At 46.1% G+C, this 25,274-nt stretch overlaps 1 protein-coding gene across 2 annotated transcripts in view; it reads right to left on the reverse strand.

Moving 5' to 3' along the window:
* Positions 1 to 25,274, reverse strand: part of LOC138296807 (exportin-5-like) — a 1,394,731-nt gene that overhangs the window by 163,439 nt on the left and 1,206,018 nt on the right. For both annotated transcript variants that reach the window (XM_069236253.1, XM_069236252.1), the window contains one exon: positions 723 to 850. In XM_069236253.1, the coding sequence (XP_069092354.1) occupies positions 723 to 850 (128 nt within the window). The remainder of the gene's footprint in view (positions 1 to 722; positions 851 to 25,274) is intronic.

Below are 25,274 nucleotides of genomic sequence, written 5' to 3' on the forward strand. Positions count from 1 at the left end.
CCGGCGGGAAGAGTGAGGTCTTTGAAGTTGTAGAAAAGTTGCCTTGAACCCCCAACGGTGGGCTGCCTATGCCTAGGAAACGGAACTTATAAGTGCTTTAGTTACCTCACAAACTTAACCATGTTTACCTCCCCCAGGAACTGTTGCTTTTTGCACTGTGTCCACTTTTAAAATAGCTTATTGCCATTTTAACCTATACTGTGTGTACTACTGCTTTAATTTCCTTACTTACCTGTGTGGAGTACCTTGCCTTTTATGTATTTACTTCAAATCTTGAATCTTGTGGCTCTAAAATAAATTAAGAAAATATATTTTTCTATTTAAAAACTATTGGCCTGGAGTAAGTCTTTCAGTGTGTGTTCCTCACTTATTGCCTGTGTGTGTACAACAAATGCTTAACACTACCCTCTGGTAAGCCTACTGCTTGACCACACTACCACAAAATAGAGCATTAGAGTTATCTAATTTTGCCACTCTCCACCTCTAAGGGGAACCCTTGGACTCTGTGCACACTATTTCTCACTTTGAGATAGTATAAACAGAGCCAACTTCCTACAAGTTCCAATTACTTGAAAAATGTATCTACTTTTGCAGATTTCAGAAAAGCCAAGTTCCCCGCTTTAGCAGACAAAAAAAAGGAGTGCTTTAAATTCTAAAATAAACATTTTAAGTACATATCTGTTTGAAAGGAGTATAATCTGATTATGTCATTAGCGTCTTACCTCATTTTTCAATAAGCATGTACCCAGCTTGGTGAGTTCTATGCGCTCTGAAAACAGAGAGAGCTTTGAAGGCATACGTTGAGCTGGAGGAGGCATTTCAAGTGCAATTTCAGCTGCCATTTCACCCTCTAGGAAGAAAGAGAGAATAGTTATCAGTGTATATGGTCATGCATAAAGAGAATGGAAAAGAAGCATAGGAAGATACCCCTCTAGAGCCACCCTCATTATACTTTCACCATCTTTATTCACTCTCAAAATGAAAAAGAAACTTACAGCTTGCCAATGATTTTATGTTTCATAGACTCGCATGGTTGAATGAGTCCTCATCATCATGCTGGGAATTTCTATGAGTTGTTTTAAATCTGCACACAGTACTCTATGTAGACAGTCCACACTCACTGTTTCTAAACTAGGGAAGGCTCTTAAATGTAATTCCCTAAAATGCACCATAGTTCAGCTATTCATAGCATTAAACCAAAAAGTGTAAACTACAGCCTCATGCCTCGTCAAGAGAGGAAAATACTTCCCACTATTTTCATGTTGTCCATCCACATATTTACTTCTCAGTGGTAAGTGCATTGTCTCTGCTTCTTCGTGTTAACTGGTTTCAACATCATATCCCTTAATCACAAAGGGCCAGGAGCCTACAATCAGTGCTAGATCCTTCTCTTTGAACCATCTTAAGATCAAAAATAGTCTCCTAAATCTACTGCTTTAAGAGGGAGAGGGAGAGTTTAACAGGGCAGGAGTACACTTGTTTAATTGTCTTTTCACATGTGTGAAAATCATTCTGCTGATATTCATCCTCACTTTCATTTGTGTGTTAATTGATGGGGCTCATCTTATGGGACACGACTGCACCAAATTGATTTTGTTCATCTAGTTATACTTTAGTGACGGACTAATATATTGAACCAGGCTGTCCTATAGGTCTTTCCTTGCCTGTGTTACTCAAAGGTTCCAGAGCAGCCATTTTAGTCTCAATGCAGGAATGTAGAACCTTTCTTGCATAGTTACCCCTACTTTTTGCCTGACCCTGCTAACCAGGACCTCAGTGTTGGTGTTCTCTCCCCTAAATTAGTTGGTATCCTTACACCCCACAATTGGCATACTGGTGTACCCTTTTAAGTCCCTAGTAATATGGTACTTAGGTACCCAGGGCATTGGAACACCAGGGGTCTGCCAGGGGTTGCAGCATGCATTATGCCACCCCTGAGAGGCCATGCAAATGTGTCTACAGGCCTGTCATTGCAGCCTGTGTGAAATGGTGCATGCAACTTTCAACCCAGATATAAGTTTTACCTTATATCACGTTCACTGCACTTTGACCCTATGAGCCACCCCTAAGGTAGACCCTTAAGCCCAAGGGCAGGGTGCATGGTTCTAAGTGTGAGGATACTCCTGCAGAAGCAGAGGTACCTCTGCTAACTCCAGAACCCATTTTCTAGGTTTTGTAAGTGTGGGGAAGCCATCTAAAGGTATGTAGTGGACACTAGTCAACACAAGATGTCCAACTACATAATGGCTTCTCCAAACCTAGAAATGTTAGGTATCAAACATGTTGGAATCATGCAACTACTATACCATTTCCAGCGTTAGTTACACTTGGGGTTCCGTAGGGAATTCCCCACGTCTGCATGTTCAGCCTTGCAGGGTCTGCATGCAAGCCCGTGCTGCTGCCGATACCAGAAACTGTTCTGCCCTCCTGATGCTGAGTCTAACTCGGGCAGGGAAAGGCACAACACAGGATTTCCTGTAGAAGAGAGGTGTGACCACCTCTCCCTTTAGAAATAGTAGTCTCTGGGCTGGGGGTGCCTCTGAGCGCCACCAGGCTGCTTTGAAGGGCACATTTGGTGCCCTCCTTGCATAAACAGGTTTACTCCAGTGCAGGGGCTCCCAGCTCCCGCTCTGGCGCGAAACCACAGAAAGGACAAGGGAGTGACCTCCCCCCCCACCCAGCTCCTCCCCTAGGGAGGTGCCCAGAGCTCTACCAGGTGGCCACTTCACTCTGCCGTCTTGAAATTAAGATGAACAGGGGCCCCGGGGAGCATCTGACTGGGTGGTCCAGCTGGGTGACACACCCTGCCCCGATAGGTGGGTCACTGCAGAAAGTCTCCACACCCCTTCCTGGGTTACTTAAGGGCTCCCCTCAGGATTGAACCCTAGATTTGTCAGTGGACTCATCTCGGGAACCGTATGAAGACTCTTTGCAAGAGATTTCTGCAACCTGGACACCGGAACCAGAGCTGGTCTTCACTGGGAGCTGAGACAAGACTATAACCAGTAGGAGGGCTCCTACTGCAACTTTGTTTCAAAGCTCTGCAAGAACTCTTCAACATCCGTGGCCGTGCATCCTCCAGGGTCACAAAGACTGTGCTTCCACTTAGAAAAGCAAGAAGGAATCTCCCTTGGGAGTGAAGAAGTCACTCTCCTGCATCTGCCGCACCTCGACATCGATGACCTGTTTGTGGATCCTGCTGTTCCACGGACTCTCCAAGGCACTACAACATAGGAGGTAGTTCGGTGGCCCTCCAGAGATCTGACCTGTCTTCTTTGCAACTGAAAAGTTTGTGGTCCCTTCTTGGAGATGCCTGGCTGGAACCCCTGTGCACCGCATCTGCTTGTCATTGTCAAGGCTTGTTGACTCTTCAGTCCGAAGACCTCCTAGCTCCAAGAAGCCCCAGCCTCCAGCATCACACAGCTCCAAGAACAACGTCCTCCCTGCAACTCCTGCGACATGGGCATCCCACTTCGTTATGCTGCTCAGGCCTCCGTGAGACTCCTTGTGCCTCTTGCCAGAGGGTCCTCGTGGGGGCTCCAACGATTCCTCCTGGCTCTCCTACTTTCTGAGGGCTGCCCGACTAACCTGTAAAGGCTGAGTCGCCTAGACCTTGCTGGCCCCCAAAATCCTCCGTGCAACACTTTCCTGCATTTGCCAAGGCTTGTTGGTGGCTCTGCTGACCTCTCTGCAATCTGATGACCGTCGTGGGACAGCTCCTATACAACTCCTGGGATCCCCCAGTATCGCCTGGATTCCACAGCTGCACTTCTTTGACCACCATCCAACAGGAAAGCATCTCCAAGAAGGGTGAGCATTGCACTCCTGCAGCGCCTGGGCTGCTCGGGATTGTCTTTTCTCTGGCCACTCTTCCTTATGTCCTCTTCTTCCGGAATCCATGTAGGGGTCACAACAGCAGCTGGACAAACAAGATCCCCATTGACTTCAACGGGAGGTTCCAACACCACTTCACCCCTATGCACCTCGGCTCCCTCGTGTAGGTACTCCACTTCTCTGAATATCTACTGGTGGGGGCACTCTCAAATCTCCCTTGATCCAACGGGTTTCCTCAGGGTCCTCTGGGAAGTGTCCTAAATCACAAAAAATTCAAACCGTGACTTCACCACATTCTTCTATGGACATCTAACCTGGGGTAACATCTCTGCACAGGAGCACCTGGGGAATCCTATCTACTTACCTTTGGTGTGCCAGTGCTTCCCCAGTCCTAAGGGTCCATGGGGGGTAGTTTGGGTTGGTAGTGATTTTCACATTCCATTTTCTTGGTATATGGTTTGGTCTCCCCAAAGGGGGACAATGTTATTTTATGCCTTTACTTACCTGTTTCTGAGTATTTTCTTGTATGTTCATATCTCTGGTTAGGAGTTATAACAAAAATAGTTTTGTGTTTGTGTTATAATAAATAGTTCACTATTTTTCTAACAATGGTGTGGTTCTTTCTTGTGCATACATCACTGACTGACGTGTGGTATTTGCAATTGCTTTACACCCCACTGGATAAGCCTTAGCTGATCCCCACAGCTGACTTATGAGAGCACTGGTTATCTAGAACCTCTTAAACTATCACTAAGGGGTGCCTGGACTCAGTAGATGGTGCCTCACCTACAGATGTGCACCATATACTGAGTCCGCCTCCTATATTGGTGGTGCTGCGGTTGGGATAAAGACTTGCTTTGCTTTACCACTTGTTCATAAATGAGTTTCCACAAGAAACCACTACTGACTTAGGTACATACAGTACTTGTTAACAATTGATAGTTTTCTACATTTTTGTGGACTGGGTTGTTATGGGTCTGGCACAGTCCTTTCTCCAATCCTTTTGGAAATGTTTAGAACACTAGGGTACTAGTAGGTACACATACAGTACACTAGTACCATGTCTTCTGTTGAGGAATCTAGACAGACTCAGGTGTCGGGGTATAGTGTCCTTACGTTCCAGGAAGGCAGGGCCCTGTGTAGAGCTAAAAACTGAAGACAGGTAGTCACCCTCCTAAACCTCATGTTCTAGAGATGCTCATCCAGTATGACCTCCAGAATCCTGAAGGGGAGGTACAGCAGGGAGAGCAAGGTAGGAAGGATGATTCTGAGTTGAGGAGAGAAGTGCCAAGCACTTGAGACTCTCACTCTGCACATGTCCAAGATGAATCAGAGGAAGTCCTTGAGGATAGCTTGGGCCTGTAGAGGAAGGTACCGATGGTACAGAGGGGGTCCCCATAGGTAGGCCCAATTTCTCTCCCTGTGGGTAAGTACAAAGGGTTGCCAGAAGGAGATGATCATCCTCAACTTCATCCTCACTCTGCTCATGATCCACCCATTCTAACAGCTCAGAGGAGTTAGCTAAAGATAAGAGGTTACCACTTGCTCAACCTTAAAAAGGCAAAGCTCAAGTTGAAAAGGGAGCAGCTGGCTCTTGAAAGGGAAGCCCTAGAGGTGAAGAGAGAAATAAAGAATTTGGGGTTAGAACCCCATGGTGGCAGCACAAAAGACTCTAGGGCCAGGGAGGAATACTGACTCTAGGAATCTCAGCAGGATAGCTCCCGCTTACAAATCTGGGGATGACATTCACAAGTGGGTAACTGCTCTGAAGAGGGCCTGTAAAGTCCAGAAGGTCCCCCAGAGGTAGTGGGCAGTTATCCTGTGGCTCTCCTTTGCAGACAAAGGTAGAGACAAACTTATGGCAGTCAGAAAAGAGGATGCAGATAACTATCAGGTTTTGAACGAGGCACCGATTGATGGGTTTGGGTTTACTACTGAGGAATACAGAATTAAGTTCAGAGAAACTCTGAAAGAGTCCTCACAAGGCTGGGTTGATTTTGTAGACAGTGCAGTTAAGGCTCTAGATGCTGATTACATGGTAGAAATGTACACAACTATGAAGATCTGTACAATTTGATCATGATAAAGCACATCCTTAATAACTGTGTGTCTGACAAACTGCGCAAATACCTGGTCTCTGATCTGACCTCTCCCCAAGAATTGGGAAAGAAGGCAGACAACAAATGGGTTCGCACCAGGATGGGTAAGAAATCCCCTAGTGGGGGGAGGGGGGGTTGAGGGAGGTTTAGACCAAAAGAAGGGTAATACTTCTAAATCTTCAGGGAAGGATGGAGAGAAACCTAAAGACAAAAAGAAAGAGTCTTCATCAGGTCCACACACTACTTCTGGTGGAGGGTCCAATCCTCCTGTACTCCTGGAAAGAAACCTTTGTGCTTTGCATGTAAATCAAAAGGCCATGGGGCATTTAACACCAGTTGTCTTAAGGCAATCACCAACACTACTAATAACTCTCCTAGTGCCCCTAGAAGCAGCAGTAGTAGTAGTACAGTAACTAAGAGTGTAGCTGGGTTCACCTTGGGTACTGCGCTAGACTCTGCCCTAATCAGAGAAACTACTTAGGCTGTCTTGGTATCAGAGGGTGGCATTGACCATGCCTCATCGGCTGCCTGGCCTCCTAATATGAGGAAATACACGCAGCATCCTCTCATAAATGGTATTGAGGAAGAAGCTTACAGGGACAGAGGTGCAAGTGTCACTATGGTGACTGAAAAACTAGTGTCACCTGAACAAATTCTACGAAGGCACACTTACCAAGTGTAGGAAGCTGGCTCTTTATATACTATCTCAAAGTGAGAGATAGAGTGCACAGAGTCCAAGGGTTCCCCTTAGAGGTTGATAAAGGCAAAATTAGATAATACTAATGCTCTCTTTTGTGGTAGTGTGGTAGAGCAGTAGGCTTACCAGAGGATAGTGTTAAGCATTTGTTGTACACACACAGGCAATAAACGAGGAACACACACTCAAAGACTTAACTCCAGGCCAATAGTTTTTATATAGAAAAATATATTTTCTTAATTTATTTTAGAACCACAAGATTCAAGATTTGAAGTAAATACATAAGATGCAAGGTAATCCACACAGGTAAGTAAGAAACTTTGAATTAAAGCAGTAGTACACACAATATAGGTCAAAATCGCAATAAGCTATTTTAAAAGTGGACACATTGCAAAAATCAACAGTTCCGTGGGGAGGTAAGTATGATTACGTTTCTGAGGTAAGTAAAGCAGTTACAAGTTCAGTTTCCTGGGAATAGGCTGCCCACCGTTGGGGGTTTAAGGCAACCCCAAAGTCACCGCACCAGCAACACAGGGCCGGTCAGGTGCAGCGGTCAAAGGAGGGCCCAAAACACCTAAGTGCCTATGGAGAACAGGGGTGCTCCGGTTCCGGTCTGCAGGCAGTTAAGTACCTGCGCCCTCGGGAAGCAGACCTGGGGGGTTTTGTAGAGTACTTGGGGGGACACAAACAGGCACACAAAACACACCCTCAGTGGCACAGAGGCGGCCGGGTGCAGTGTACAATGTTGGCATCAGGTTTTGTATAGAAAGAAGTGGAGGGACCCGGGGGTCACCTAGGCGATGCAGGCAAGGCACAAGAGAGCTTCTCAGGCCAGCCACCGACTGGGGTAGGCAGAGGGCCGCCTGATGGTCACTCCTACACTGGTGTTTGGTTACTCTCGGTCATGGGGGCTGCGGGTGCAGTGCTGGGTCCAGGCGTCGGGTTCCTTGTGACCAGGCAGTCGCAGTCAGGGGGAGCCTCAGGATCCTCTCTGCAAGCATCGCTGTGGGGCTGCAGGGGGGTCATCTCAGGTTACTCACGAGGTCACAGTCGCCTGTGAGTCCTCTCTGCAGTGTTGGTTCTTTGGAGCTCAAGCCGGGGGCGTCAGGTGCAGAGTGTGAAGTCTCTGTCACTGCTGTACTCTGGAGTTTCTTGGTCCTTCGGGTTCAGGGCAGTCCTCTGAGTCCTCAGAGGTCGCTGGTCCCTGTCAGATGCGTCGCTGTGCAGGTTCTTTGAGTCTGAGACAGGCCGGTAAGGCTGGGGCCAAGTCAGTTGTCTCCGTCGTCTCTGCAGGGCTTTCAGTTCAGCAGTCCTTCTTCATGTTGTAGGTTGCAGGAATCTGATTTCCTGGGTTCTGGATCGCCCCTAAATACTAAATTTAGGGGTGTGTTTAGGTCAGGAGGGCAGTAGCCAATGGCTACTGTGCTGGAGGGTGGCTAAACCCTCTTTGTGCCACTGCTCTGAGGGGAGGGAGGCACATCCCTAATCCTATTGGGGGAATCCTCCACACTCGAGATGGAGGATTTCTAAAGCCAGGGGTCACCTCAGCTCAGGACACCTTAGGGGCTGTCCTGACTGGAGGGTGACTCATCCTTGTCCTTTTCTCAATATCCTCTCCTGCCTTGCCGCCGAAAGTGGGGGCAGTGGCTGGAGGGGCAGGCATCTCCACTTGCTGGGATGCCCTGGGGTGCTGTAACAAAAGGCATGAGCCTTTGAGGCTCACCACCAGGTGTTCAGTTCCTGCAGGGGGAGGTGAGAAGCACCTCCACCCAGTACAGGCTTTGTTCCTGGTCACAGAGTGACAAAGGCACTCACCTCATGTGGCCAGAAACTCGTCTGGTTGTGGCAGGCTGGCAGAAACTGGTCAGCCTAGCACTAGGAGTCGGACTGGTATTCAGGGGGCATCTCTAAGATGCCCTCTGGGAGAATTTTACAATAAACCCCACACTGGCATCATTGTGCAATTATTGTGCTGAGAAGTTTATTACCAAACTTCCCAGAATTCAGTGTAGGAAACCGTATACATGGTTGATTCCATTCAAAGTTTTGATTATAACAAATGCTTAACACTACCCTCTGATAGGCCAAACTGCTCGACCACATTACCACAAATAGAGCATTAGTATTATTTATTATTACCTCTGTCAAGCCTCTGGGGAGCCCCTGGACTCTGTGCACACTATATCTCATTTTGATATAGTATATACAGAGCCAGCTTCCTACACTGCATAAAAGTCTTCCAGGCCTGCCAGAACTTGATTCACCAACCTCTGGAATGTGGCAGGTGCATTTTTCAGTCCCGAGGGCGTCACTGTAAACTGGAAGTGCCCACCAGGAGTTGAAAATGCAGTTTTTGGTTCGGCAGGATCTGTTAATGTGATCTGCCAAAGGCCTGCACTTCATTCAGAAGTGCTCAGATATTTGGCGACAGACAGAATATCAACAAGCTGATCTGCGTTGGGAATAGGATGGGCATAAGTCTTAGTGACTGCATTGAGACCTCTCTAGTTGACACAAAACCTCATCTCTTTCTTTCCACCCTGGAAATGAGGTTTGGGTGCAAGGGCTACAGGACTAGCCAAAGGGCTGTCTGAAGGCTCAGTAACCCCCAAATCTAGCATCGGTTAGGCTGCCTGTAGATTTTACTCTCGATAGGCAGACTATCACCTGTGTCCACATCATGGGCACACCAGATAGTTTGACTGGTGGTCAGTGAGGCTGTCAGCGCATACTATCCATCCACTGAACCATCAGCATGGTTGTGGGAGAGGAGACCAGGGAGAGGGTCATTGTCTTCCTTCTGTCTCTCATCACTGGCCCTGAGCAAGCTCATGTGAGCCCTGTCATTAAAAAAAAAGGGTTCAGGCGATTCCTATGAAGCACCCTGTGGGGGCTTCTTGGAGTGACCAGGTCCACCAAGTAGGTGACCACACCCTTCTTTTCAACAATTGTGTTGGGGCCACTCCACTTGTCTTGAAGTGCTCTTGGGGCCAGAGGCTCCAGAACCCACACTTTCTGCCCTGGCTGGTAAACAGTCAGCACAGCCTTTTGGCCTTGCCCTAACCTTTGAAGTTCTTGGCTGGCCTCAAGGTTTTTAGTGGCCTTCTTCATGTATTCAGCCATATGCGACCGCAGGCCTAGAACATAGTCCACAGTGTCTTGCTTCGGAGGTTTGAGAGGTTGGCCCCACCCCTCTTTCACAAGGCAAAAAGGACCCCTAGCTCGATGCCCAAATAGAAGTTCAAATGGACTGTAGCCGACTCCCTTCTGTAGAACCTCCCAGTAGGCAAATAGAAGTTAAGGTAGCAGGACATCCAATCTCCTCCGGAGTTTTCAGAGAGTCCCATAATCATACCTTTGAGGGTTTTGGTGAATCTTTCAACTAACCCATTTCCTTGTGGATAATAGGGGGTGGTAAATGTATGTTAAACCATTGCTTTCAGGCATCCAGACATGAAGTTTACACCTCTGTCTGAACCCACCTCCTTAGGAAAACCCACACTGAAAAAGATTCCCAGGAGGGCCTTGGCCACTGCAGGTGCTGTAGTGGTCCCAAGGGGAATAGCTTTTGAGTACCTAGTAGCGTGGTCCACCACCGCCAGAATAAATCTGTTCCCATAGGCTGTAGGTGGGTCTATGGGACCAACAGTGTCAATCTCTTCCCTCTCAAAGTGAACCCCAACCATTGGTAGTAGAATTAAGGGGGTCTGTATAGTGCCACCTGATTTGCCGCTAGTTTGGGAGGTGACACAGGAGTGACAAATCTCCTTGGTGTATTCAGACTTGGGGCCAGTGAAAGTGTGGAACAAGTCTGTCTGAAGTCTTGATGGCCCAAAATGCCTGCATGGGGAATGTCATGTGCAAGGGTCAAGAGGAGCTCCCTAAATTTCTGGTAAACAATTAACCTTCTGGTAGCACCAGGTCTGGGGTCTCTTGCCTCAGAATAAAGGAGACCATCTTCCCAGTAGACCCTGTGGGGGTTCACAGACATCCCCTGCCTGTTCCGCAGCAGCTTGTTGCCTGAGGACTTCAAGAGAAGGGGAGGATTTCTGCCCCACACTCAGTTCCTCCATGAAGGGTTCCCCAACTCCCAAAAGCTCTGCCGTGTCAGGCCCAAGCTCCTTTGTGACCATTCCAACATGGGGCAATATCATCTCCCTGAGGAGACTGGTCCTCACTTAGTCTGAGGAGAGGAAAATGTCTTACTCTTCCTATCTCTCTGCTTGGGCCATTGTTCAATGCTCCTTGATCTCCCTCCTTCTTGGCCTGTGCTCTAGTGGCCACAAATACACTCTTCTGGATGTCCAGCATTGCTGTATGGGCCTACAACTTCACTTAAGCCCATACTGAAGTCTCCAAATCATTGGCCATAAGACAGTCTACAGGAATGGATGAAGAGACTACAAGTTTGGGCCAGAAAACCCCCTCTCAGCTGAAATTAACCACTGCCATGGGGTGGCACTTAGTGATGCTGTCTGTGTTGGTTACTTGGTGTAAGGAAATGCCTCCTTGGCATGGTTACCCCCTGACTTTTTGCCTTTTGTTGATGCCATTTATGATTGAAAGTGTGCTGGGACCCTGCTAACCAGGCCACCCAGCACCAGTGTTCTTTCCCTAAACTGTACCTTTGTTCCCACAATTGGCACAGCCCTGGCACACAGATAAGTACCAATGGCCCTGTTGCCAGGGAAGGCCTCTAAGAGCTGCAGCATGTTTTATGCCACCCTGGGGCCCCTCACTCAGCACATGCACAATGCCTCACAACGTGTGTGGGCTGGAGGGGAGAAAAAGACTAAGTCGACATGGCACTCCCCTCAGAGTGCCATGCCCACCTCACACTGCCTGTGGCATAGGTAAGTCACCCCTCTAGCAGGCCTTACAGCCCTAAGGCAGGGTGCACTATACCACAGGTGAGGGCATATGTGAATGAGCACTATGCCCCTACAGTGACTAAGCAAAACCTTAGATATTGTAAGTGCGGGGTAGCCATAAGAGTATATGGTCTGGGAGTTTGTCAAGCACGAACTCCACAGTTCCGTAATGGCTACACTGAAATCTGGAAAGTTTGGATCAAGTTCTCAGCACAATAAATGCACACTGATGCCAGTGTGGAATTTATAGTAAAATGCCCCCAGAGGGCATCTTAGAGATGCCCCCTGAATGCCAATCAGACTACTAGTGTTAGGCTGGCCAGTTCCTGCCAGCCTACCACAAACCAGACGAGATGCTGACCTCATGGGGAGAGGGCCTTGGTCACTCTATGGCAAGGAACAAAGCCTGTACTGGGTGGAGGTGCTTCTCACCTTCCCCTGCAGGAACTGTAACACCTGGCGGTGAGCCTCAAAGGCTCACCCCTTTTGTTACAGCACCCCAGGGCATCCCAGCAAGTGGAGATGCCCGCCCCTCCGGCCACTGCCCCCACTTTTGGCGGCAAGGCTGGAGGAGATAATGAGAAAAAAAAAGGAGTAGTCACCCACCAGTAAGGACAGCCCCTAAGGTGTCCTGAGCTGAGGTGACCTCTGCCTTTAGAAATCCTCCATCTTAAGTTTGGAAGATTCCCCCAGTAGGGATAGGGATGTGCCCCCCTCCCCTCACGGAGGAGGCACAAAGAGGGTGTAGCCACCCTCCAGGACAGTAGCCATTGGCTACTGCCCTCCCAGACCTAAACACCCCCCAAAATTTAGTATTTAGGGGCACCCAAGAACCCAAGAATCAGATTCCTGAAACCTGAACTACAAAGAAGGACTTCTGACCTACAAGCCTGCAGAGACGACAACTGCTTTGACCCCAGCCCTACCGGCCTGTCTCCTGAGTTGAAAACCTGCAACCAGCGACGCATCCAACAGGGACCAGCGAACTCTGAAGTCTCAGAGGACTGCCCTGACCCCCAGGACCAAGAAACTCCTGAGAGCAGCGTCTCTGCTCAAAAACAGCAACATCTTTACAACAAAGAAGCAACTTTTAAAGAACTCACTCGTGAGACTTCACACTCTGCACCCGACGCCCCCGGCTCGAGATCCAACACCACATGGAGAACTCACCGGCGACTGCAACCCCGTGAGTAGCCCCCCTGGACCCTCACAGTGACGTCTGCAGAGAGGATTCAGAGGCTCCACATGACTGCGACTGCCTGGACCAAGCACTGCACCCGCAGCCCCCAGGACTGAGAGGAACCACCTACCAGTGCAGGAGTGACCAGCAGGTGGCCCTCATCCTAGCCCAGTCGGTGGCAGGCCCAAGAAGCCCCCCTGTGCCCTCCCTGCATCGCCTAAGTGACCCCTGGGTCCCTCCATTGTTTTCTATAGCAAACCCAACACCTACTTTGACTACTGCACCTGGCCGCCCCCTGTGCCGCGGAGGGTGCGTTTTGTGGGCTTGTGTGTGTGTGTGTGTGTCCAGTGCTCTACAAAACCCCCCTGGTCCGCTCCCCGAGGATGCAGGTACTTACCTGTAAGCAGACTAGGACCGGAGCAACCCCGTTCTTCATAGGCCCCTATGTGTTTTGGGCCCTACATTGACCTCTGCACCTGACCGGCCCTGTGTTGCTGGTGCTGTGGCTTTGGGGTTGCCTCGAAACCCCAACGGTGGCCTGCCTATGCCCAGGAGACTGACCTGCTTTACTTACCTGTGAAACTTAACCAAACTTACCTCCTCTAGGAACTGTTGATTTTTGCACTGTGTCCACTTTTAAAATAGCTTATTGCCAGTTTAACATAAACTGTGTGTACTACTGTTCTAAATCAAAGTTCTATACTTACCTGTGTGAAGTACCCTGCATTTTATGCAATTACCTCACATCTTGAATCCTGTGGTTCTAAAATAAATTAAGAAAATATATTTTCTATATAAAAACTATTGGCCTGGAGTTAAGTCTTTGAGTGTGTGTTCCTCATGTATTGCCTGTGTGTGTACAACAAATGCTTAACACTACCCTCTGATAAGCCTACTGCTCGACCACACTACCACAAAATAGAGCATTAGTATTGTAGGAAAGTACCATCTTGCCTGGAATGTTACTCCCATTATTACATGTATGTAAGTTTGCTTTTGCCCGTCTCACTGGGATCCTGCTAGCCCGGACCCCAGTGCTCATAGTTTGTGGCCTGAATGTGTATACCTGTGTAGTGACTAACTGTGTCACTGAGGCTCTGCTGACCAGAACCTCAGTGCTTATGCTCTCTCTGCCTTTAAAATTGTCACTATAGGCTAGTGACCACTTTTACCAATTTCAATTGGCACCCTGGAACACCCTTATAATTCCCTAGTATATGGTACCTAGGTACCCAGGGTATCGGGGTTCCAGGAGACCCCTATGGGCTGCAGCATTTCTTTTGCCACCCATAGGGAGCTCAGAGAAACCTTTACACAGGACTGCCATTGCAGCCTGAGTGATATAACGCACACGTTATTTCACAGCCATTTTCACTGCACTTAAGTAATTTATAAGTCACCTCTATGTCTAACCTTCACTTGCTGAAGGTTAGGTGCAAAGTTACAAAGTGTGAGGGCACCCTTGTACTAGCAAAGGTGCCCTCACATAGTTCGGGGCCATTTCCCCGGATTTTGTGAGTGCGGGGACACCATTACATGCGTGCACTATATATAGGTCAATACTTATATGTAGCTTCACAATGGTAACTCCGAATATGGCCATGTAACATGTCTAAAATCATGGAATTGTCCCCCTCATTCCAAATCTGGTATTCGGGAGCCAATCCAATGCATCCCTAGGGCTCCACTATGGACCCCCAAGTCCTGCCAAACCAGCTCTCTGGGGTTTTATCTGCAGCTACCGCGGCTGCCAACCCACAGACAGGGTTCTGCCCTCCCGGGGTCTGGGCAGCCGAGTCCCAGGAATGGGAATGGCTTATTGCCATTTTTGTCACAACTGTACATGCTATTATGATTATTCAAAGTTCCTAGAATACCTGAGTGAAATACCTTTCATTTAAAGTATTACTTGTAAATCTTGAACCTGTGGTTCTTAAAATAAACTAAGAAAATATATTTTTCTATATAAAAACCTATAGGCCTGGAGTAAGTCTTTGAGTGTGTGTTCCTCATTTATTGCCTGTGTGTGTACAACAAATGCTTAACACTACCCTCTGATAAGCCTACTGCTCGACCACACTACCACAAAATAGAGATTTACAATGATCTGCTTTTGCCACTATCTTACCTCTAAGGGGAACCCTTGGACTCTGTGCACACTATTTCTTCCTTTGAAATAGTATATACAGAGCCAACTTCCTACAGAATACTTAGAATTATATCAATACTGTACACAGTTTTCATTAAAATGGAAAAAAGCTATTTTAAAAGTGGACAGTGCAAATTTCAACAGTTCCTGTGGGAGGTCAGTTCAATACAGTTTGTGAGATAAGTAACCAATTTACAAGCTTAGTCTCCGGGGCATAGATAGCCCACAGCTGGGGGTTCAAGTCAACTCCAAACACTCAGCACAAGCAACACAGGGCCGGTCAGGTGCAGAGGTCAAACAGGAGCCAAAATAACATGGGTGCCTATGGAGATAGGGGGTACTCCAGTTCCAGTTTGCTTGCAGGTAGGTACCCACGTTGTCGGAGGGCAGACTGGGGGGGAAGGGGGGTTTGTAGAGTAGGCACAGAAACCACACCCTCAGCAGCACAGGGGCACCGGAGTGCAGTGGGCAAACAGTGCATCGAGTTTGTAATAGAAATCAATGGAGAGACCTGGGGGTCACTCAGACGTTGCAGGCAGGGCACAGGGTGGCTTCTTGGGCCAGCCACCGACTGGGCAAGGGTGAGGGCCGCCTGCTGGTCATTGCTGCACCGGTAGTCGGTTTCTCACGGACCTGGGGTGCAGTTTTTCTCCAGGCGTCGGATATCTTCGTCCAGGCAGTCGCGGTCAGGGGGGGGGGTCCTCGGGATTCCCTATGCAGCTGTTGTCGTGGGGGTGCAGGTAGGTCAGACCAGGGTGGACACATCGTCGGAGTCGCCTGGGGGCCCCCTCTGGGTCGCTGGTTTCTCCGGAAACGGCCCAGGGGTGTCTGGTGCAGAGTGGTGGTGCGTCACGCTTCTGGAGTGAGGTGAGAGTCCCTTTAAAGATGGTTTCTTCTTTCTTTGTTGGACAGGTCCGCTGTCCACGGGAGTTCTTGATCCTTTTTAGTTGCAGTGCAGTCTTCTGAGTCAGCAGAGGTTGTTGGTCCCGTCGGATGCGTAGCTGGTGCAGGTTCTTTGAAGTTGGAGACAGGCCGATAGGGCTGGGGCCAAAGCAGTTTTCGTCTTCCTTCTTCTCTGCGGGGTTTTTCAGTTATATAGTCCTTCTTCTTTGTAGGTCATCAGGAATCTGATTTCCTGGGTTCAGGGTCACCCCTAAATACTAAATTTAGGGGTGTATTAGGGCTGGAGGGCAGTAGTCAATGTAGCTACACCGTCTTTGTGCCTCTTCCCTTTGGGGAGGGAGACACATCTCTAATCCTACTGGGCTACATCCTCCAAAACAAGATGGAGGACTTTCTAAGGAGGGGGTCAACTCAGCTCTGGTCACCTTATGAGTGGACCTGGCTGAGGGCGTGACTCCCCCTTGTTTTCCTCATTATCTCCCCAGACTTGTTGCCAAAAGTGGGGACGGGCATCTCTACTAGCTGGAGTGCCCTAGGGCACTGTAACACCAGGCTTGAGCCTTTGAGGCTCACTGCCAGGTGTTACAGTTTCTGCAGGGGGAGGGGTGAAGCACCTCCACCCAGGACAGGCTTTGTTGCTGGTCACAGAGTGCATAAAGGCACTCACCCCGTGTGGCCAGAAACTAGTCTGGAAGTGGCAGGCTGGCAGAGACCGGTCAACCTACCACTAGCAGTTGGGCTGGTATGCAGGGGGCATCTCTAAGATGCCCTCTGTGGGCATTTCTCAATAAATTCCACACTGGCATCAGTGGGGATTTATTGTGCTGAGAAGTTTGATACCAAACCTGCCAGTATTCAGTGTAGCCATTATGAAACTGTGGAGTTTGTGTTTGACAAACTCCCAGACCATATTCTCAGTCAAAATTCTTAATTCGGCAGAATCCCATAAAAGTACAGATCATTATGTATAACATTTTAAATAATTAAAATGCAGTGCCAATAAACTGGAGCGATAATAGCAAAACGTTTTCCACTGGGCAGAATTGCAGAGTTAATTACAGTACTTGTATCAATGCTTCCGTGATAATACCTAAAAACAATAACAGAGCCAAAATAATATAAAAACTGCAATAAGTAAACAACAAATAAGAATACAGTGGCTTACATATAATAAATATCTCAATATCAAGTAAAATCGTATACTATTCCGACTTGTGTTAATATACAGCTGCTTCCACCAGTTTGTATTGGTTCCTAATAACAATAGTAGATCTGATAAAATTTAAAACAGAATGACACATTTGTAGTGATGACAGTTTTTGAACACTAATCAGTGCTTCCTTATGAGAAGTAGTTTGTAATATGCACAAAAGGGGCAATATAAAAACATGTCTGGGAGCGGAGTAAAGTGAACAGAATTAAAAAGAAAATGACACGTGCTTTGCTTAGGAAAATTATCACAAGGGTAATTTGGGAGCGTTTTTTGCCAAGTACATTGCTCAAATTTAATCTAAATAAAACAAGAAGGGAATATAGTGAAGAGCTCGGGAACCAGATTAAAAAGGCTTCTATTAAAATCGAAGTTGATATCTGGACATAGGGATCACAATTTTTCAGTTTCAGTGCCCCCTGGTATCTAAGCTTCAATGTGTACTCCATATATCGATTTTTAACCAATTCCTTTGCATTAATAGGCAAGTACTCCAGGTGAACAAACATTCTCAAACCATAAATGCCGAAAGGAAGATTACAGAAATGTGAGCCACGGGATTCTATTAGAGTTAGCTAATTGGATGCAGTTAGTCAAACAATCTTGTACCAAACTAGCCGGAGGATTTGACTAGGCTTTCAGCCACAACAGAAGTGGGGTGACACCAGTCAAATCCTCAATGTGCCGTACTCCAAATTCCTCATGGCAGATGATATTTGCTACATTCTTGGGTACCAGCAATAATCTATGCAGGAATTTATTATCTGCACGTTACAGGGAATTTGATTTGGTATTGCCCCACAAACCTGCACCTGGCTGCTGATATGCATTTTGACCTATAAAGCATAACAATCTGATGGACTATTCTATGTTCTAGTTTACAAGCGAAGAGGACAATCGCTTCCAAGTTTCTCACCATTTGTTGGGTCTTAAAGGTGAGATGGGAATTCCATGACAGGGAAGAACTTACATGCAAGCCTAAGTAGCAAAAATATTTTACTTTATTTATAGTATTTCTACCCATAGGTAAGCATTTAGTTCTTGTATTTCGGGGGCCATAGGTCATACGCCTTCGTAAAATTCACTTTCAAATCTAATTCCTGCATAAAGGTTAAAAAAAGATCCAACAAACTTTGAAGGCCATTAGCTGTACGAGCGATTAAAACCCCATCATCGTCATACAGAAGAACCCGAAGATGTCTTAATCCCATCCTGGGGAAATCCTTTCTGTTTTTTACAAAAAATCCATAGAGACCATTAATATATAGCAAAAATAAAAAACTTGCTAAATTGCAACCCTGTCTGACTCCTCGCATGGATAAAAAGGGAGAAGACCTCTCACCGTGCAAGCCATACTGAACTGAAATTGTGAGATCAGTATATAAACGTTTAATTAGCTCAAGCAGGTTCTGGTCAACCCCCAGTGATTCCATAATTTGCCAGAGCTACTCTCTGTTCACCAGGTCAAAAGCACTTGATAAATTGATAAAAGCTAAAGGAATAGATTCTTTCCTGGCAGTAACATATTTGCTAAGTATAAGGTACAGGTTTAATGCTTGATCCACTGTACCTAAACCAGGATTGGGGAAAGAATTTTTGTCTTCCCCAACCATTCCTCAAGCTGCGTCAGAATCACGCTCCCCAAAATCTTAGCAGTAGAATCTATGAGAGAAATTTGCCTATAGCAGGTTGGGTCTTGCCTGCTACCCTTTTTAAAAATAGGAACAATTGTGTCAATTTCAATGAGGTAGGAATGTTGCTTTTTACTACGCTTCTCAATACATTTGTGAATAGCGGGCCCCAAAGGTCCGGCATAGATTTAAAAAGGTCAACCAGAACCCCATCCGGGCCGGCTGCTTTCCCTGGTGTCAGTCGTTTAATAGGTGTAATTACCTCATGTAACTCAAAGGATAGATCAAGCATATTCAGATTAGATTCTACGGGACTCAGGTTGCTGCTATCCTCCCTTTCACGTTGGGGATCACTTCCGGGTTGAAAAACCCTTGTGAAATGTTTCACCCAAACCACTTCGGGTATCAAGCAATCATCCTCTTTATTGCCATGTTCCATAAAATAGGGGTGATTTACTACTCTTCAAAATTGTGTAGTGTCCTTCAATTCAGTAGCGGCCAAAAGTTCTTCGCGTGCTCTAGTTCTATTTTCTGTTTTTTTCTCTACCAGAACTGACCCCTTGCCAATCTAACTAAATCACGGGAAAAGGGAATCGCTTTAAGAGCTAATTTTAAATCTTTGCGGGCGGCTGTACAAGCAGAGTTGAACCATTGGCGGGCCATTTGGCCCTGGGGAGACCTGTTGCTCACCAATGCCTCGGAAATAGCATAACGTAGGTGTTCTAATTCAGATACAAAACAATCATGGACCCTATACTCAGTATGGCTACCCTGCACTTACAATGTCTAGGAATTGACTTAGACACTGTAGGAGCATGCTGCTCATGCAGCTATGCCCTCACCTGTGGTACAGTGCACCCTGCCTTAGGGCTGTAAGGCCTGCTAGAGGGGTGACTTACCTATGCCACAGGTAGTGGGTTGTGGGCATGGCACTCTGAAGGGAGTGCCATGTCGACTTAGTATTTTTCTCCCCACCAGCACACACAAGCTGTGAGGTAGTGTGCATGTGCTGAGTGAAGCCTTTTTTTGGCTATTTGGGGCAGTTCGCCCTTAGGCCTTCATAACTTTTTGTCCACATAAGCTACCCACGCCAAATTTGTGTCCTTTTTTTCTAACATCCTAGGGATTCTAGAGGTACCCAGACTTTGTGGGTTCCACTGAAGGAGACCAAGAAATTAGCCAAAATACAGTGAAAATTTTGTTTAAAAAAAAAAAAAAATGGGAAAAAAGGCTGCAGAAGAAGGCTTGTGTTTTTTTCCCCTGAAAATGGCATCAACAACGGGTTTGCGGTAATACTGTCCCCAGCTTCCCAATTGTTCGACACAATTTTGGCATTTTACTAGGCCATACCCCATTTTTATGACATTTTGTGCTTTCAGCCTCCTTCCATCCAGTGACAGAAATGGATGTGAAACCAATGCTGGACCCAGAAACCTAAACATTTCTGAGAAGTAAACACAATTCTGAATTCAGCAATGGGTAATTTCTGTAGATCCTACAAGGGTTTGCTACAGAGAATAACAACTGAAATAAAAAAATATTGAACTTGAGGTGAAAAAAACAGCCATATTTCTCTATGTTTTACTCTGTAACTTTTTCCTGCAATGTCAGATTTTTAAAAGCAATATATTGTTAAGTCTGCTGGACTCTTCTGGTTGCAGGGATATATAGGACTTGTAGGTTCATCGAGAACCCTAGGTACCCAGAGCCAATAAATGAGCTGCACCTTGCAATGGGTTTTCATTCTATACCAGGTATAAAGCAATTCATTTGCTGAAATATAAAGAGTGAAAAATAGGTATCAAGAAAACCTTTATATTTCCAAAATGGGACAAAGATAAGGTGTTGAGAAGCAGTGGCTGTCTGCACATCTCTGAATTCTGGGGTGCCCATACTAGCATGTGAATTAGAGGGCATTTCTCAATTACACTTTTTTTTTTTTTTTAACACACTGCCTTACATTTGGAAGGACAAAATGAAGAGATAGACAAGGGGCAATAACACTTGTTTTGCTATTCTGTATTCCTCCAAGTCTCCCGTAAAAATGGTACCTCACTTGCGTGGGTAGGCCTGATGCTCGCGACAGGAAACGCAACATGGACACATCACATTTTTACATTGAAATGTGATGTGTTTTTTGCAAAGTGCCTAGCTGTAGATTTTGGCCTCTAGCTCACCTAGGGAAACCTAGCAAACATGCGCATTTTTGAAAACTAGACACCTAGGGGAATCCAAGATGGGGTGACTTGTGGGGCTCGCACCAGGTTTTGTTACCCAGAATCCTTTGCAACCCTCAAAATTGGGGAAAAAAAAACACTTTTTCCTCACATTTCGGTGACAGAAAGTTCTGGAATCGGAGAGGAGCTACAAACTTCCTTCCACCCAGCATTCCCCCAAGTCTCCTGATAAAAATGGTACCTCACTTGTGTGGGTAGGCCTAGTGCCCGCGACAGGAAATGTCCCAAAACACTATTTGGACACATCAAAATTATCAATACAATTTAGGGGGGGGGGGGGGGGTGTCCATTTTTGGTCCTGGGCTCAGCAGCAATCTAGGGAAACCTAGATTGCTGCTGAGCCCAGACACCCGAAGGAGTCCAGGGAGGTGTGACTTGCGTGGATCCCCCAGTGATTTCTTACCCAGAATCTTCAGCAAACCTCAAATTTAGCTTTAAAAAAATCACTTTTTTCCCACATTTCTGCAGATTCCGGAAGGTCCCATCACATAAATGTGGGAAAAATGTTTGATTTTCAGCAAAGTTGGAGGTTTGCAGGGCATTGTGGGTAACAAAATGGTGTGGGGGTGCACGTGAAGCACACCACCCTGGAATCAACGAGATGTTTAGTTTTCAGACGTGTCTGGGTCTTGTGGATTTTTCTACATGGCAGCGTCCCAAAGTCAAAAAAGTATAGCCATCACCCTTCTAAGTTGGACAATTTTGAGAGTTACCAAGCTCTCATGGCCCAAATTTAAAACCAAAACCCAAAATAATCAAACATCTTCTTGCTTGCCGTGGAATAAAATGTTTTATTGTGCGGGGGAGAGCTGAAAGACTGTTACTCCCTTTAGTTGGGGTGAGGGCATAACCAGGCCCATACTGGTTGGTAGCCACCATCCCACTATATGGAAAATGTCACTTATCCAGTGTACATCTGTTCGTGGCATGAGATGCTGCAGATTCACATGCTTTGCACATCCCGCCATCTAGTGTTGGGCTCGGAGTGTTACAAGTTGTTTTTCTTCGAAGAAGTCTTTTCGAGTCACGAGATCGAGGGACTCCTCCCCTTTCGGCTCCATTGCGCATGGGCGTCGACTCCATCTTAGATTGTTTTCCCCGCAGAGGGTGAGGTAGGAGTTGTGTATTATAGTAATAGTGCCCATGCAACGGAGTAAATATGTATGTACATAATGTGGTTTAAAGCAATATATTTACAAATTTACAAATGTTCAAGATCAACTTCAAACGGCTACAGGCTCCCGGGGAGGCGGGTGCATGTGAATCTGCAGCGTCTCATGCCACAAACAGATGTACACTGGGTAAGTGAAATTTTCTGTTCGAAGGCATGTGTAGCTGCAGATACACATGCTTTGCATAGACTAGTAAGCAGTTATCTCCCCAGAAGCGGTGGTTCAGCCTGTAGGAGTTGAAGTTGTTTGAAACAAAGTTCGTAGTACTGCTTGTCCTACTGTGGCCTGTTGTGCTGTTAACACATCCACGCAGTAGTGCTTGGTAAATGTATGAGGCGTAGACCATGTGGCTGCCTTACATATTTCAGTCATTGGAATGTTTCCTAGAAAGGCCATGGTAGCACCTTTGTTTCTAGTTGAGTGTGCCCTTGGTGTTATAGGCAGTTCTCTTTTTGCTTTGAGATAACAGGTTTGAATGCATTTAACTATCCATCTAGCTATGCCTTGTTTGGATATCGGGTTTCTTGTATGAGGTTTTTGGAAAGCAACGAACAATTGTTTTGTTTTTCGAATTTGTTTTGTTCTATCAATGTAGTACATTAACGCTCTTTTGATGTCTAATGTATGTAGTGCTCTTTCAGCTACAGAATCTGGCTCTGGGAAGAACACTGGTAGTTCTACTGTTTGATTCAAGTGGAACGGTGATATGACTTTTGGTAAGAACTTAGGATTTGTTCGTAAAACTACTTTATGCTTGTGTATCTGAATAAAGGGTTCTTGTATGGTAAATGCTTGTATCTCACTTACTCTTCTTAGAGATGTGATGGCAATTAGAAATGCTACTTTCCATGTTAAGTATTGCATCTCACATGAGTGCATGGGTTCAAAAGGTGGACCCATGAGTCGTGTTAAGACAATGTTGAGGTTCCACGAAGGAACTGGTGGCGTTCTTGGTGGGATAATTCTCTTTAAGCCCTCCATAAATGCTTTTATGACTGGGATCCTAAATAATGAAGTTGAGTGCATAATTTGCAGATAAGCTGAAATTGCGGTAAGATGTATTTTAATGGATGAAAAAGCTAGCTTTGACTTTTGCAAATGTAGTAATGGCTTACGCTGTCTTTAGCAGATGCGTGTAATGGCTGAATTTGATTATTATGGCAATAATAAACAAATCTTTTCCACTTATTTGCATAGCAATGTCGTGTGGTTGGTTTCCTTGCTTGTTTTATGACTTCCATACATTCCTGTGTAAGGTCTAGATGTCAGAATTCTAAGACTTCAGGAGCCAAATTGCTAGATTCAGTGATGCTGGATTTGGATGTCTGATCTGTTGTTTGTGTTGAGTTAACAGATCTGGTCTGTTTGGAAGCTTGATATGAGGCACTACTGAGAGGTCTAGTAGTGTTGTGTACCAAGGTTGTCTTGCCCAGGTGGTGCTATTAGTTTGAGTTTGTTTTGACTCAATTTGTTTACTAGATATGGAAGGAGTGGGAGAGGGGGAAAAGCGTATGCAAATATCCCTGACCAACTCATCCATAACGCATTGCCCTGAGACTGATCTTGTGGGTACCTGGATGCGACGTTTAGGCATTTTGTGTTTTCTTTTGTTGCAAATAGGTCTATTTGTGGTGTTACCCATCTTTGGAAGTAAGTGTTTAGTATTTGGGGGTGAATTTCCCATTTGTGGATCTGTTGGTGATCCCGAGAGAGATTGTCTGCTAACTGATTCTGAATCCCTGGAATAAACTGTGCTATTAGGCGAATGTGGTTGTGAATCGCCCAATGCCATATTCTCTGTGCCAGGAGACACAACTGTGTCAAGTGTGTTCCTCCCTGTTTGTTCAGATAATACATCGTTGTCATGTTGTCTGTTTTGACAAGAACGTGTTTGTGGCTTATTATGGGTTGAAATGCTTTCAACGCTAGAAATACTGCCAGTAGTTCTAAGTGATTTATGTGAAACTGTCTCTGATGAGTGTCCCATTGTCCTTGGATGCTGTGTTGGTTGAGGTGTGCTTCCCACCCTATCATGGAGGCGTCTGTCGTTATTACGTATTGAGGCACAGGGTCTTGGAAAGGCCGCCCTTGGTTTAAATTTATATTGTTCCACCATTGAAGCGAGGTGTATGTTTGGCGGTCTATCAACACTAGATCTAGAAGCTGACCCTGTGCCTGTGACCATTGTGATGCTAGGCACTGTTGTAAGGGCCGCATGTGCAATCTTGCGTTTGGGACAATGGCTATGCATGAGGACATCATGCCTAGTAGTTTCATCACCATCTTCACTTGTATCTTTTGTTTTGGATACATGGCCTGTATTACATTGTGAAATGCCTGTACCCTTTGTGGACTTGGAGTGGCAATCCCTTTTGTTGTGTTGATTGTCGCCCCTAAGTATTGCTGTGTTTGAAACGACTGAAGGTGTGACTTTGTGTAGTTGAGTGAGAAACCTAGTTTGTGGAGGGTTTCTATGACATACTTTGTGTGTTGTGAACACCGTTCTTGCGTGTTGGTTTTGATTAACCAATCGTCTAGGTACGGGAACACATGTATTTGCTGCCTTTTGATATGAGCAGCTACTACTGCCAGGCATTTTGTAAAAACTCTTGGCGCAGTTGTTATCCCGAATGGCAACACTTTGAATTGGTAATGTACCCCTTGGAATACAAACCTTAAGTACTTTCTGTGTGAAGGATGTATCGGTATATGGAGGTATGCATCCTTTAGGTCTAGTGTTGTCATGTAGTCTTGTTGTTTGAGCAATGGGATTACGTCCTGTAATGTCACCATGTGAAAGTGATCTGATTTGATGTAGATATTTAATGTTCTGAGATCTAATATAGGTCTTAGAGTTTTGTCCTTTTTGGGTATGAGAAAGTACAGCGAGTAAACTCCTGTTCCTCTCTGATGAATTGGTACCAGTTCTATTGCATCTTTTTGTAACAACGCTTGGACCTCTAGTTGTAGCAGATCCATGTGTTGTTTTGACATATTGTGTGTTTTCGGTGGGACATTTGGAGGGAATTTGAGATATTCTATGCAATAACCATGCTGGATAATTGCTAGGACCCAAGTGTCTGTTGTTATTTCCTCCCATTGTTTGTAGAACTTGGTTAGTCTCCCCCCCACAGGTGTTATGTGTTGGGGATTTGTGACGTCGAAGTCACTGCTTGTTTTGTGGAGTTTTGGGACTTTGGAAATTCCCTCTACTTTTTTGGAATTGGCCCCCTCTATATTGTCCCCGAAAACTTCCCCGCTGATATTGGCTCTGATAAGTGGGCCTTATTT

This window comes from Pleurodeles waltl, chromosome 5 (genome assembly GCF_031143425.1).
Source record: "Pleurodeles waltl isolate 20211129_DDA chromosome 5, aPleWal1.hap1.20221129, whole genome shotgun sequence".
Classification (NCBI taxonomy): domain Eukaryota; kingdom Metazoa; phylum Chordata; class Amphibia; order Caudata; family Salamandridae; genus Pleurodeles; species Pleurodeles waltl.